Genomic DNA, 12,121 nt, shown 5'->3' on the forward strand with positions numbered 1-12,121 from the left:
ATGCAAGTTCGAGGATGACTCTGAGGAACTTTTAAGTTCAGGGACTACTATGAGGCTCGAATGCAACTTTAGAGACTATATTGAGGCTTATCTCAAAATATATCTGACACAATAAATTAAGAAAGTGTTTGTGGTTCATAGGTATGAATGCATTGTTCAATGTTCATGATTCATGTGTGATTTGTGAATAAATAATTGATGGGTTGAACTTTGAAGGGGGAATAAACTCTAGTCAACCAAGTAGTGCTGAGACAAGCACTCACACGAAGAAAGAGATTAACGTGGGCCCAATAGGCCCAAATTCATCACTCGCTCATTCACTCACTCATTCTTTGACTCGTCACTCAGTCATACGTTCATTCCTCTCTCTCTCTCTCTCCTCCGCAACCATCACAGGTTCCTCTCTCTTTCTCTCTGTCGCTCTGAATTTCCCTTACTATTTGTAAATCTCCATTTTCATTGCGATCTATGTTTCTTGTTCAATTCGTAGTTTATTCTCCAATTTCAAGATGATAACAACATTTTCCATGGTTATGGTTTTGATTTCAAGTTTCATTCTGCAGCACCAAAAGTTATGAAGATGGTGGTTGTGAACCCCACACTTGTTCGTGTTTCATCATCATTTCAAGCTTCTTCGCTGATTCCACACCACGGAACTTCCTTGAATTGCGTTCCAATTCTCCCATTTCGACATCGCAAACAGATAATAAACAAGATAAGGGTTACTGCATCTTCTGGTGGTGGTGGTGGTGATGCGCAACAATCATCATCATCTTCTTCTACTTCGGAATCGAAGAACCCGCTTTCGGTCGTTCTGGACATTCCTCGAACAGTTTGGAGGCAAACTCTGCGTCCGTTAGGTGATTTCGGGTTTGGTCATAGGAGCATTTGGGAAGGGGGTGTTGGACTGTTCTTGATCTCAGGTACTGTGCTTTTTGTGCTGAGCTTGGCTTGGTTGAGGAGCTTCCAGATAAGATCTAAGTTCAGAAAGTACACTGCGGTTTTCGAGTTTGCGCAGGCCTGTGGTATATGCACTGGAACACCTGTGAGAATCAGAGGAGTCACCGTTGGCAGTGTCATTCGTGTGAATCCTTCCTTGAAAAGCATTGAGGCAGTTGTTGAGGTGTGAATCATTGTAACAATCTTTCCATTGTTTTAATTGTTGCTTTGGTTGATGTTTGTTGTTTAAGCAATTAGTTTTCTTTCTACTTTTGTAGGTTGAAGATGATATAAAACAATTATGCCAATGTTGTTTTGGTTTGATATCTGTTGCCTTTAGTTGATTCAAATTTTGTAGGTTGAAAATGATAAAAAGGGAATTATTCCATTGTTGCTTTGATTTGATATTTGTTGCCTTAGTTGCTGCCTTCTAGTAATAATGTGAACTAGTTTATGATTTTTATAGGTTGAAAATTATAAAAAGGGAATTATTCCATTGTCGTTTTGGTTTGATATTTGTTGTCTTAGTTGCCGTCTTCTAGTAATAAGTGACTAGATTTCTATTTTTATAGGATAAAGATGATATATAACATTTATGCCAATGCTGCTTTGGTTTGATATTTGTTGTTTTATTTGCCTTCTATTAGTAAGCAATTAGTTTCCAATTTGTAGGTTGAAGATGATAAAACAATTATACCACGCAATTCATTGGTTGAGGTTAACCAATCGGGTCTACTTATGGAAACTATAATTGATATCACTCCCAAAGATCCAATTCCAACACCTTCTGTTGGACCTCTTGATCAATCATGTTCTAAAGAAGGTCTTATTGTGTGTGATCGAGAAAAGATCAAGGGTCATCAAGGAGTAAGCTTGGATGCATTGGTTGGGATCTTTACTCGCCTTGGGAGAGATGTAGAGGAAATTGGTATCGCAAAAAGCTATTCATTGGCTGAACGGGCTCTTTCCATCATTGAAGAAGCAAGACCACTTCTTATTCAGGTGTGATGTAATTTCATGATGCTGGTGTGCTTGAGGTCTCAAAATAAAATTTTCTGACCAGACTGTTGAACCGGACATTTCTTGTCAATTAAAAGTGGATATATGCATGATTATGAACAAAAGATTGGTATCTTCCATTACCCTTTATTGCATTTGCATGTACTTCTGTCATTTGTGTCTTTATCTTAATTTTATTGTCATTGATTATGGTATGATGTAGCAATTAGGACATGATTGTTTATTACAGACTTAGAAATAAACATCATGGAATATAGAAGGAAAGCATGATTCTCATGTTATACCCACTAAGCCTCTTTATATAGCATGGGAGAGTCCTAATTAAAATCAAATCAAGACCGTCGGGGACTTGACTAAGATAATATAGGTGTCTAAACGTGCATCTAAATCTTTCTGATATTCATATATCATCCCTCTGCAGTAGGTCCAGGTGTTTGCGGTTTTTTATTTGTAATACTTCATCAATTCTTGCATTCTCATGCCCAAACTTTCGTTTTGATTTAGTGATGCCTCAGATGCAAGCCATGGCTGAAGATGTTCAACCTTTGTTGGCCGAAGTTCGTGGTAATGGTCTGTTGAAGGAAGTTGAGGGTTTAACCCGAAGCCTTACCCAAGCTACTGATGATTTGAGGTTAAGGCTATTATTGTTCATATATATCTAAACATATAACCATGTAGCACATTGTTACTAGAATGTTTGGATAGACCCTGCATGAGGATACTTCACTGGGATGATAGAACAGTTGTAATTTGTATGATTATTAATGTAAAAACCTTGAACTGTGACAGCTAACAGAAATCACCTCCTCTGTTTGCAGACGGGTCCATTCATCAATTATGACCCCTGAGAACACTGAACTTATCCAAAAGTCCATATACACCCTTATTTTTACCCTGAAGAATATTGAGGTTTGACCCATGATATCTTGAAATTGCTGAGTCTAATTATTGTGAATTTTTACTTAATTCTATTGTTTGCTTTTTGGTTTCATTATTACAGAATATTAGCTCTGATATTCTGGGTTTCACTGGTGATGAGAACACAAGAAAGAATTTGAAACTACTTATCAAGAACCTCAGCAGGCTATTGTGAGATCAATTTTATCTTTTAAGTGGGAATATAACAGGTAATAATACCATAAACAACGTAGGTATTTCTAAGCTGGCATTACCTATGTTTCTTCTTGCACTTAGTTGTTACAAAAATTAAACTTCCTGTTTTCAATATGAGCAGAACAGTTATTTTTTAGTGAGAGAACCAATCGCTTCCTTGGCTTGGAGTCACTTGCTTCATGGTGCAACATGGACTGATTCTTAAATGGTTTCACTTCTCTCCCTGGATTTGATTGGTGATATTTTCAAAATGTTGGCAATCAGCATAATTGCAATTAGTGAAGTTACTTGTTGCAATCTTGTTCAAAATGTTTCATTGGTGATATTTTCAGCTTGTTGGCAATCACCATAATTGCAATTTGAATATTAACAGGATATTTTAGATCACTTAATTTTGACAAGTATGGTATTATAGGAAGTTGTCCATAGGTTACATAGTTGAACTTTTTGTTGTTTGTTTGTTTCCTCCTACTCTTTGTTTCGTAAGTAATGTGGAATGTGGAAATAGGCATTGTGATTGTAAACAGTATAATTTCGTTTGTTTGGGAGGTGCTGGAATTGATTTTCGGCAGGGAATCAATTTTGCGTTACCTCTATCCAAAATCAAGTATGGCCTCTAGATACTAGAGAAGTGCAACTATTTTTAGTTTCTGTCAGTATCATTTTCGAGGAATTACCAAACATAAATCACTATAGAATCAATTATGCACTAAATTTTACCTAGAATCAACTCTACCTCTCTAAGAGTGCGTGGATGGGGTAATTAAAGTGGGGAAAGTGATTTTAGAGAGTATTTAAATTTTTTAATGACAGAATAATGTGTTTGGATATTTTTTAAGGGGAATTCAAAATTAAGAGATTTTAATAAGAAATTTTGGTTATTAAAAATTAAGAATTTTAATTCCTTCCAAAAGAGAAGGAATTTCAATTTCCACTTCTCTCTAAAAATTGAATATAATTTACCTCGACCAAACAAAAAAATTAAAAATAGAAGGAAATTTAATTATATTACTTAATATCTTATATTTGAAATACACTAAAATTTAAGAATATCTAAATTTCAAACACTGTATTTGTCTGTCATGGTATAATGTTTACTATCGTTTACACAAATTTCGTTTGACCACTGTATGCACGGACATTTTTAAGATCTTTCTATTCCTTTTGTCGATCTAATCCTAATCCACCATTTTTACTGGATACTTTATCGACCTTCTCTTTACATATTCAAACCACTTAAAAACGAAATTTTACATCTCTTAAACAATGTTATTTTCATTCGTTATCCTGTCCTTACATGTATGATCACTTATCTATTAAAACATCTTCATTTAATACTCAATTACATACATTGAAATTTACCTGAATGTTTTAACGGTACTTTATTGTTGCATATAATAAGTCTTTTGTTATCTTGACCAACCTGCTTGAATCTTATAATTTACATTATCTTTTATTTTTCTATTGTCTTTAATAATAGAACCAAAATATTTAAATTGATGGACACGAATTGAAATTAAAACATTTCGTTTTTCTCATTTAAATAAATGTACATGAATTGACTTAAAGGAGTTAAAAAAAGGTTACAAGCGTTACTCGTGCAAAATCAATATTATGGGATTATACAACTGTTGCAAAAACATATATTGTATCCACAATCACAAGCCAGTTGTTACATCCCTAAAATCTTGTGAGGTTTACATGTAACACCTCTAAATATTCAAATGGTGCCTTTTGCTTTCAACTTCATCACTTCTTGGACTTGGGCTTGAAGATACTTGCCTTGTAGTATCTAAGCTCCTCAATGCTTTCTCTAATATCATCCATGGCCCTGTGTTTGTTTTCTTTTGAAGGTGCTCTCTTCTGATCTGCACAAGATGGTTCACAAACAAGGAAATCAACAAGGATTTCTTCACAAACCAAGAATCGATGAAAGATATTTTTTTTCTTTTTTTCTTAAATGTTTTCAACAAAAAAAAAAAATGGGCCATATCAATTGATAAATCATAATCACTCAAAGCTTGAAAACAACAACATAGCCTTTTTCTACTAAATGAGATTTTAACTATATGGATCAAACGACGCCATAATGCCTGTCATGGATCATATTTGCATTTAGGTTGAATTGGGTCTTGTATCACATTAGTTGTGAGTTTAGATTTGGAGCCAATTCAATGCATGCTTGGATATACGAGAAAACGAAAGATTCGTGTTCACATCTTAGATTATGCAAACAACGCAGATTATAGCAACTAGAACTGTCCAACAATCTCAAGCATTTAAGTTTTGTTTTTGGTGAATTTGAAGTTTATAAGTTTATTGAACATATTATACAATGCATAAAGATGAAAGAAATTGCATAAAATGCTAATTATATAATTTCTTACCCCTTGGATACCAGCGGATGCAAAGAGCTTTAACGCTACTAACATCAACAAGCACATGAGAGAAGAGAGCAGCTAATTCCGGCATGTATTTCTGCCAACACAAAGAAAATAAGAATCTAGTAAGCACTTGTTATATATATAACATGCAAATAACAAATATATATACTTTCAATAAGGCGTGATCATTGATCAACATACGCAGAAGGTAAAGGGATCGGTTTTCAATTCTATACATAGATTCTAAATTCAAGTATAAGATATAATCACTTACCCAGTAATGTAGTATAGTATAAAAAACAATTCTAACAAATCTTTGTCATGATGGTTATGAAAGAATTTGTACCTTTAGAAATTGAAAATCCACGTAAACCGAGTTTCCTGCCAAGAGAGGGGAGTAGGTGTATGAACCAAGATGTCTTTTAACAAATTCAATAACCTGTAATTTTCCAAGGGATTGAAGATTTACATTACAGAAATGATTTCGATAAAGTTAAGTGCACCAAAACTACTTTTTCAAGTTGCAATTTTTCGACATCAAAACTGTTTGGCAAGTATTTAGTTCCTTGGGGGGAAAATCACATCTATAAGATCAAATTTCTAGGAACAATCATAACATGGGATGAGAAAACACGAAGGCATTCATTATGCTACATCCATCTACCTATAAGATCAACTTTCAGGCTCCAATTGCAACATGGGATAGCACAAGACAAGGCATCCATTTATGATGAGTCGAATTGTGATATTGAGAAGGAAAACAAGTAATTTATGTTTCTTCACCAGCAAATTGAATATATACGAAACCACAGTTCTGATCAACTGGATAAGCATAATTTCTTATAAAATAGAGCTGGTACTATACTTACTAGAAAGTACAAACCTGCTTTTCAGCTTCTCTTTCGCTAATTGTACTTTTAAGCACCTTTTTTGTTAAACCTAAATTTATTGACAAGCATTAGTCAATCCCAAATCTCAATTCACTGGAAAAGAAAAAATAAAGCTAAATAATTGTAAATAGATAGTTACCAATCAACCATACATGAACAATATAGTATCAAATTTCTTCATATTCCCTCACCTAAGGATATCTATCATAGCCATGATCTTCCCTCTCTTCTTTTCTTTTTTCAAATCAAGAAAAATAAAGTTACAAAAGAATTCTACTCACCACTGGCCGCATGATGACTTTGACACCATTCTCCCATTCTGTCAAGGCACTCCTTACTTTGGTGGATGACCAAATCCGGACCCTAAAATCACAGAAAATTGCTTTCATAGACAACTTAATGTAATATAAAACCAACAATCATGAAAATGTGATATGAAATGAGAAACTACCTCCACCGATTTGGTTAAATTTCCATCTGTAATTATACAAGCAATCTCCAGTATTCTATCCACTTCAATATTTAAACCTACACATATAGAGAAGGTTTAATGCTTCAAAAATGAAATGTGTGCATGCACGTGTGTGTGTGTGTGTGTGTGTGGTGGGTGGGAGAGCATCAGGCACTAAATAATAAATACTACGATCTTTGGAAAGCATATCTTTATAGAATATTTACTTTGAAGTTGTCTAAAATTCTAGACTGCTATAAAGAAGGCTATCTTTCGAATTCTACTTTAGACGTAGAGCCATGCTGAAGGCAAATAACTGTAATGCTATGATACCAAAGTATCAATGTGTGTAATATATCACATAATGTTATTAGTTGCCACTGACTAATTTAGCAGTTTATGAACATCAATCACAAATGAAAAATATTCATTCGTTCTACAAGCTTACCGGTCATTTCCAAGTCAATCCAAACAAGAGGCATCTTGTATTCACATAAAGGAGCCGCTACATTGAGTTGGTTTTGTTCATCATCTTTCGCTACTGAAGAGTCAGCATTGTTGCCATTAACTCTCTTATCACTTTTTTGTTTCTCAATTTTTACCAGAGAAGTGTCACCATTGCCATTAACTCTCTCATCGCTATGACCTGCACCAAAGAAGTATATTGCAGCTGTTAGCTCTCACAATTCTAATCAGCAAAACACTCCTACCAAGAAGCAACTGTTGACAAAGTTTAGTAGCTAATACACATAATCTAATTAAAAATATCAAAACAGCATGGCAAATGTCTCAATACAACCGCCTTTTTCTCACTCGACCAAGAAGAGGCTACCAAAACATAATTGTTCGATCATCGGTGCAGCAAAATCCAGCCTTGACTAATGATCTTGTAGGTACTCCAACTTAGTTTCTTTTATACTTCTTACCAAATCAGTCTACTCACTAAACAAAACTCGAATTGGAGCTAATCAGGTGAACACTTTCCTTTTCTTTTACACTAGTGATTTTTATCATGTACAGGAACATTCATATAAACACACATTAATCACACAGAAGAAAAACTCGGCATGTGTTTATATCAGAAATACAGCACAATAAAGCTCAAATTTCTTCACCAAGGACAATAACATGATATCTAATTTGCTCCAAAGTAATCTCAATCAAAACAAAATCTATTACTCTAAAGTTGAAGAATGAGCTTACAAGTCACAAAACATCAACCACCCAATAAATCACAAGCATGAATAACTATCAAAGCTCACTGAGCCTCCCATTAATACCCAGATAAATCACAACAGCAAAAGTGAAACCCTAAATACCAATTTCAGCAGCTGAAAAATTCAATTTTTATCACATAATAATAATAATAATAATAATAATAATAATAATAGAAGTATTACCATGAGTGGCAGTGGAAGGGGAAGGAGGAGGAAGAGGGTTGACATGGCTATCATCAGCGTCAAGTTCTAACACCGAAAAAGAGTTTGCAAGTTTCTCCATTTTTCTTCTTCTGACACTCATTTGCTTCGTTTGCAAGTGCAGAGTGAAAAAAAAACGCACCTTGATTTGGAAAGAAAAAATATCACACGCTCTCCACTCTGCATTCAATTTTGATGGTTTTCTACTTTTATATTTTTGTAAGATACTATTTCTCTAGAAACAATGGAGAAGATAGGTTAATATTGTAAATGATTTAAAATTAAACTCTTAACTAAATGCATAATTTTATATCAGTAATGCTATATGTCACTAATAATTTACACTCATATTTAATTATTTACATAAATTTTTATATATAAATTATATAATTTATATTTATATTTACTAAAATTTATATATATAAATCAACATAACTTATATTTATATTTATTAAAATTTACATACATAAATTAATAAAATTTATTAAATATTTAATTAAAAAAATCATATTATTTTTATTTTTTATTAAATAAAAATATTATATATTCATATCTTAACCTAAAACATAAGCTAAATTCAAGGTAAAAAAAATTCAGACGATAACTATTGAGTAAGAGATTGAACAAAATACTACAAAGTGATAACTCTCTTTTGATGGAATTATAATTAATTTTTACTATCTCTCATTTACCTATTTCAAGAAGAGAGATCTCAACAACTTCTAGAAAAAAAAGAGACGGTTATTCACCACTAATATTGAAACTACTCTAACGGTAGTTATTGGTTCATCACTTATAAATACACTGACACCACTCAGATATACTATATAATTCTTTAAATTCATACTAACTTAAACATAAAAGTGTCTTGTAGATACCATTTCTCATCTCTCCACAAATAATTTAAATGGAGACCACCATAGTAGGCCTAAGTCGAAAATCATTTTTTAGAAGAGCTTCGACCTCACATTTAAATTTAAACTCGACCTTCATGTAACTCTCAAAACATTATATATATATTATATTTTGAATATATATTTTTATTTTAATATATAATTTATATAAATAATTAATTTAATAACTAATTTTTTATAGTTATAGACAAATTTAGAATGGAAATAACGAACAAATTATTGGGTTGACTCAAACCCAACCCAACAGAGACCCCAATACGAAGCTTGTAAGAACTTTAATTTTTACCACATAAAATAAAATAAAATAAATATAAATTGAGCATAATATTATTAATAAATAAATAATAATAATCCTCGTTACATATGATATCATTTTCTCTCACAAACACAGACACATTCATTTTCGTTCCGTTTTCTCTCCCAAACACCTCAAATTTTCTCGCTCCCCAAACACAACCCTTCTTCTTCCTTCAATGGCCGATCAACTCACCGACGAACAGATCTCTGAGTTCAAGGAGGCCTTCAGCCTCTTCGATAAGGACGGCGATGGTATTTTATCTCTCAGATCCCTTTTCTTTTCTTTTTTCTATGATTTTTTTTTGTTTGCACTCTTTTTTTCTTCCGTGTGTTTTAGATCTGATTTTGAATTCAGCTCGTTTTGCATGTGTCGAATTTTCTTTGATTCCGTGTTCTCAGAAATGGTAAAAAATAGAAACGTTTTTTTGTTTGTTGATCTAGGGTTTCTTGTCGTTTGACTTTTCTGCAGTTGATTCTTTCTCCGTGGATTGGGCTGTTACTATGTTTTGCCGTTATGTAATGTGGCATTTGATCCTTGATGTGATGATGTTATGTGTTAATGAGTTTGGATATTGTTGGATCATTGGGATGGTTTAGTAATTAAGCTAGTTGTAATTTATGCATTACTGTTATTCTAATTGTAGCTTGAGATTTGTTTGTTTGATTGATTGATTGTTTTGTTGTTTCATAAATCAAGATTGCATGTGTTTGGAATTGCAAATGTGTGGCCCCCTTTTGTGTTTGTGTAGTACAGTTAAGGAGTATTTTGGTCCCTATTATTTGTCTGTGTAGTTATCAATGTGTGTGATAATAAAATTGAAACTTCGATTTTTTTTTTTGAAATTGTTGTCCTGTAATGCATAGTCAATGACAAGGATGGTTGGCAGAATAGTTAATTAAGGAGGACCACTCATGCATCCGAAGATGAAAACAATGTCAAATCATTCATGTAAGAGATCTGGAATATTGTTAGAAAATAAAATAAAGCTCAGCACTGGTGCTCTCTTAATTAACTGTTAATTAATACATTTATATGTTTATCATGTTGGTTTCTTGATTCTTAATTTGATGCAAAAAAGTTAAAAATGAGCTGAAGTGTTTATGGATAACACTCTTGAATTACTTACATTACTGCCATCGTAACACAGATATGATCTATGAATGGGAACTATGGTGTCATTTGATCTATGTAGCCAACACCCTCTAAGGATAAGGCTTTGCTGTTGTCAATTTCTTGAAACTTTTTTCTTTGAGCAAAGTTGAAGAATGCAATTTGAAAAGAAAAATGAATGTTAGATCTAAGCACCTGTTCTTTAAAGTGAAGAATGCTTTTTCCTTGTATGCTTGAATCCTCTGTATTTGTTTTTTTATGACTAAACTATTTTTTAACATGGTATAGGTTGTATTACTACCAAGGAACTTGGAACCGTGATGCGGTCGCTTGGGCAAAACCCTACTGAGGCAGAACTGCAGGACATGATAAACGAGGTTGATGCTGATGGGAACGGTACCATCGATTTCCCTGAATTCCTCAACCTGATGGCTCGCAAGATGAAGGATACCGATTCTGAGGAGGAGCTTAAGGAAGCCTTCCGTGTATTCGACAAGGATCAGAATGGCTTCATCTCTGCAGCTGAGCTCCGCCATGTCATGACCAACCTCGGTGAGAAGCTGACAGACGAGGAGGTTGACGAGATGATCCGTGAGGCTGATGTTGACGGTGATGGCCAGATCAACTATGAGGAATTTGTCAAAGTCATGATGGCTAAGTGAGAAAAGGCCAATCAAACTACAATTTAAAATTTTATTTAAGAGCATATGAACAGAAAAAGGGACAGGGCAGATAAGTTTTTATGAGAATTCTATTTTCATTAGAGGACATGTTGATTTGGGGTCTTTAGTTTTTATTATTGGTCAGGTTTGTTTGCTTCATTGGTGTACTGTTTATTAGTATTATCCTACTTGTTTGATCTTGCCCTTTGTTTCATTAGTTTGGATTAGGTGTCTCACCATGCAATGCTACTTCACCTTTCATCTTCTTTTTGGGGTTATTATCATGAACCTAGAACAATTGGTTGCATTTGTGCTTTTCACATGATTACTGTTAATATCATCTTATGCTATATCATTGTTTTTGGGATCATTTGATGATGAAAGAAAGCTCTATATAGTTGTTTGATAAAAGAATATCATTCAGAAAGTAAAAGCTAGATATTAAGTGAATTTTTCTATTTTTTAAGTTCAAAGTTTGAAGAATCCAAACCTCTTAAAAGTTAAAACTCACAGCACAACCTACCTTGTAGGTAGGTTGGATCTAGACATGTGTTGCAATTTACTTATAAATTCGAGTTGTACAATGATGCCATCATGGTCTAAAAGCATTTGTGCTGAGTAAAGTGGTCAAAAGAACGAGATTAAAAGAAAGCACTTGGCTTAGCTAGCTTGTGATCTTTGTAAATTAATGCAATTGTCAAAGTGTTTTGGAGATTTAACTACCACTTGGGGTTTTTATTTGGGATCATTTTATCCCTTAGTTTATTATTTTAACTTTAACAAATAAAGTTTCAAATTAAAAATATAATAAATGTGGTTTATCAGGCACTTGGTGTATGATTTGCAATACTTTAAACCAAATGTATCTCTTTATATCTTCTTACACCATGAAACAAATTTCCAGAGTCATGAATTAGTAGGA

The 12,121-nt window shown here is 33.3% G+C and overlaps 3 protein-coding genes across 4 annotated transcripts; 2 read left to right on the forward strand and 1 right to left on the reverse strand.

The window, feature by feature from the left end:
* Positions 1–256: 256 nt before the first annotated feature.
* Positions 257–3,712, forward strand: ABCI15 (trigalactosyldiacylglycerol2). 2 transcript variants are annotated; one of them, XM_016311321.3, is made up of 7 exons: positions 257–396; positions 564–1,123; positions 1,612–1,941; positions 2,475–2,590; positions 2,778–2,868; positions 2,960–3,086; positions 3,194–3,712. In XM_016311321.3, the coding sequence occupies exons 2-6, from the start codon at positions 575–577 to the stop codon at positions 3,050–3,052; spliced, it is 1,179 nt and encodes a 392-aa protein (XP_016166807.1). In that variant the 5' UTR covers positions 257–396; positions 564–574; the 3' UTR covers positions 3,053–3,086; positions 3,194–3,712. The 2 variants fall into 2 exon arrangements, with proteins under 2 accessions (XP_016166807.1, XP_088349754.1); XM_088493628.1 differs by having other exon boundaries at positions 311–396; positions 551–1,123.
* Positions 3,713–4,582: 870 nt separating this feature from the next.
* On the reverse strand, positions 4,583–8,431 carry LOC107609684 (Polynucleotidyl transferase, ribonuclease H-like superfamily protein). The gene is made up of 8 exons (XM_016311702.3): positions 8,198–8,431; positions 7,246–7,443; positions 6,798–6,874; positions 6,628–6,709; positions 6,340–6,395; positions 5,803–5,895; positions 5,460–5,550; positions 4,583–4,940 (listed from the first exon to the last, which is right to left on the reverse strand). The coding sequence occupies exons 1-8, from the start codon at positions 8,316–8,318 to the stop codon at positions 4,822–4,824; spliced, it is 837 nt and encodes a 278-aa protein (XP_016167188.1). The 5' UTR covers positions 8,319–8,431; the 3' UTR covers positions 4,583–4,821.
* Positions 8,432–9,480: 1,049 nt separating this feature from the next.
* LOC107608741 (calmodulin) lies at positions 9,481–11,549 on the forward strand. The gene is made up of 2 exons (XM_016310459.3): positions 9,481–9,678; positions 10,826–11,549. Exons 1-2 carry the CDS (start codon positions 9,603–9,605, stop codon positions 11,197–11,199), a joined length of 450 nt encoding a protein of 149 aa, XP_016165945.1. The 5' UTR covers positions 9,481–9,602; the 3' UTR covers positions 11,200–11,549.
* The last annotated feature ends 572 nt before the right edge of the window (positions 11,550–12,121 follow it).

The sequence above is a fragment of the Arachis ipaensis genome, chromosome B7 (assembly GCF_059453495.1).
Source record: "Arachis ipaensis isolate K30076 ecotype BB chromosome B7, ASM5945349v1, whole genome shotgun sequence".
Taxonomy (NCBI): Eukaryota; Viridiplantae; Streptophyta; class Magnoliopsida; order Fabales; family Fabaceae; genus Arachis; species Arachis ipaensis.

What these genes read in the sequence shown, in the direction of transcription:
- ABCI15 (XM_016311321.3), top strand. Translation starts at nt 575, where the DNA reads ATGAAGATGGTGGTTGTGAACCCCACACTTGTTCGTGTTTCATCATCA. An exon ending in GCATTGAGGCAGTTGTTGAG is followed by an intron (nt 1,124 to 1,611) that starts GTGTGAATCATT and finishes TCCAATTTGTAG; the next exon opens with GTTGAAGATGATAAAACAAT. An exon ending in CAAGCTACTGATGATTTGAG is followed by an intron (nt 2,591 to 2,777) that starts GTTAAGGCTATT and finishes CTCTGTTTGCAG; the next exon opens with ACGGGTCCATTCATCAATTA.
- LOC107609684 (XM_016311702.3), bottom strand. Translation starts at nt 8,318, where the DNA reads ATGAGTGTCAGAAGAAGAAAAATGGAGAAACTTGCAAACTCTTTTTCG. An exon ending in CCCTTCCACTGCCACTCATG is followed by an intron (nt 7,444 to 8,197) that starts GTAATACTTCTA and finishes TCTTTGGTGCAG; the next exon opens with GTCATAGCGATGAGAGAGTT. An exon ending in ATTTAACCAAATCGGTGGAG is followed by an intron (nt 6,710 to 6,797) that starts GTAGTTTCTCAT and finishes CTGTGATTTTAG; the next exon opens with GGTCCGGATTTGGTCATCCA.
- LOC107608741 (XM_016310459.3), top strand. Translation starts at nt 9,603, where the DNA reads ATGGCCGATCAACTCACCGACGAACAGATCTCTGAGTTCAAGGAGGCC. An exon ending in CTTCGATAAGGACGGCGATG is followed by an intron (nt 9,679 to 10,825) that starts GTATTTTATCTC and finishes AACATGGTATAG; the next exon opens with GTTGTATTACTACCAAGGAA.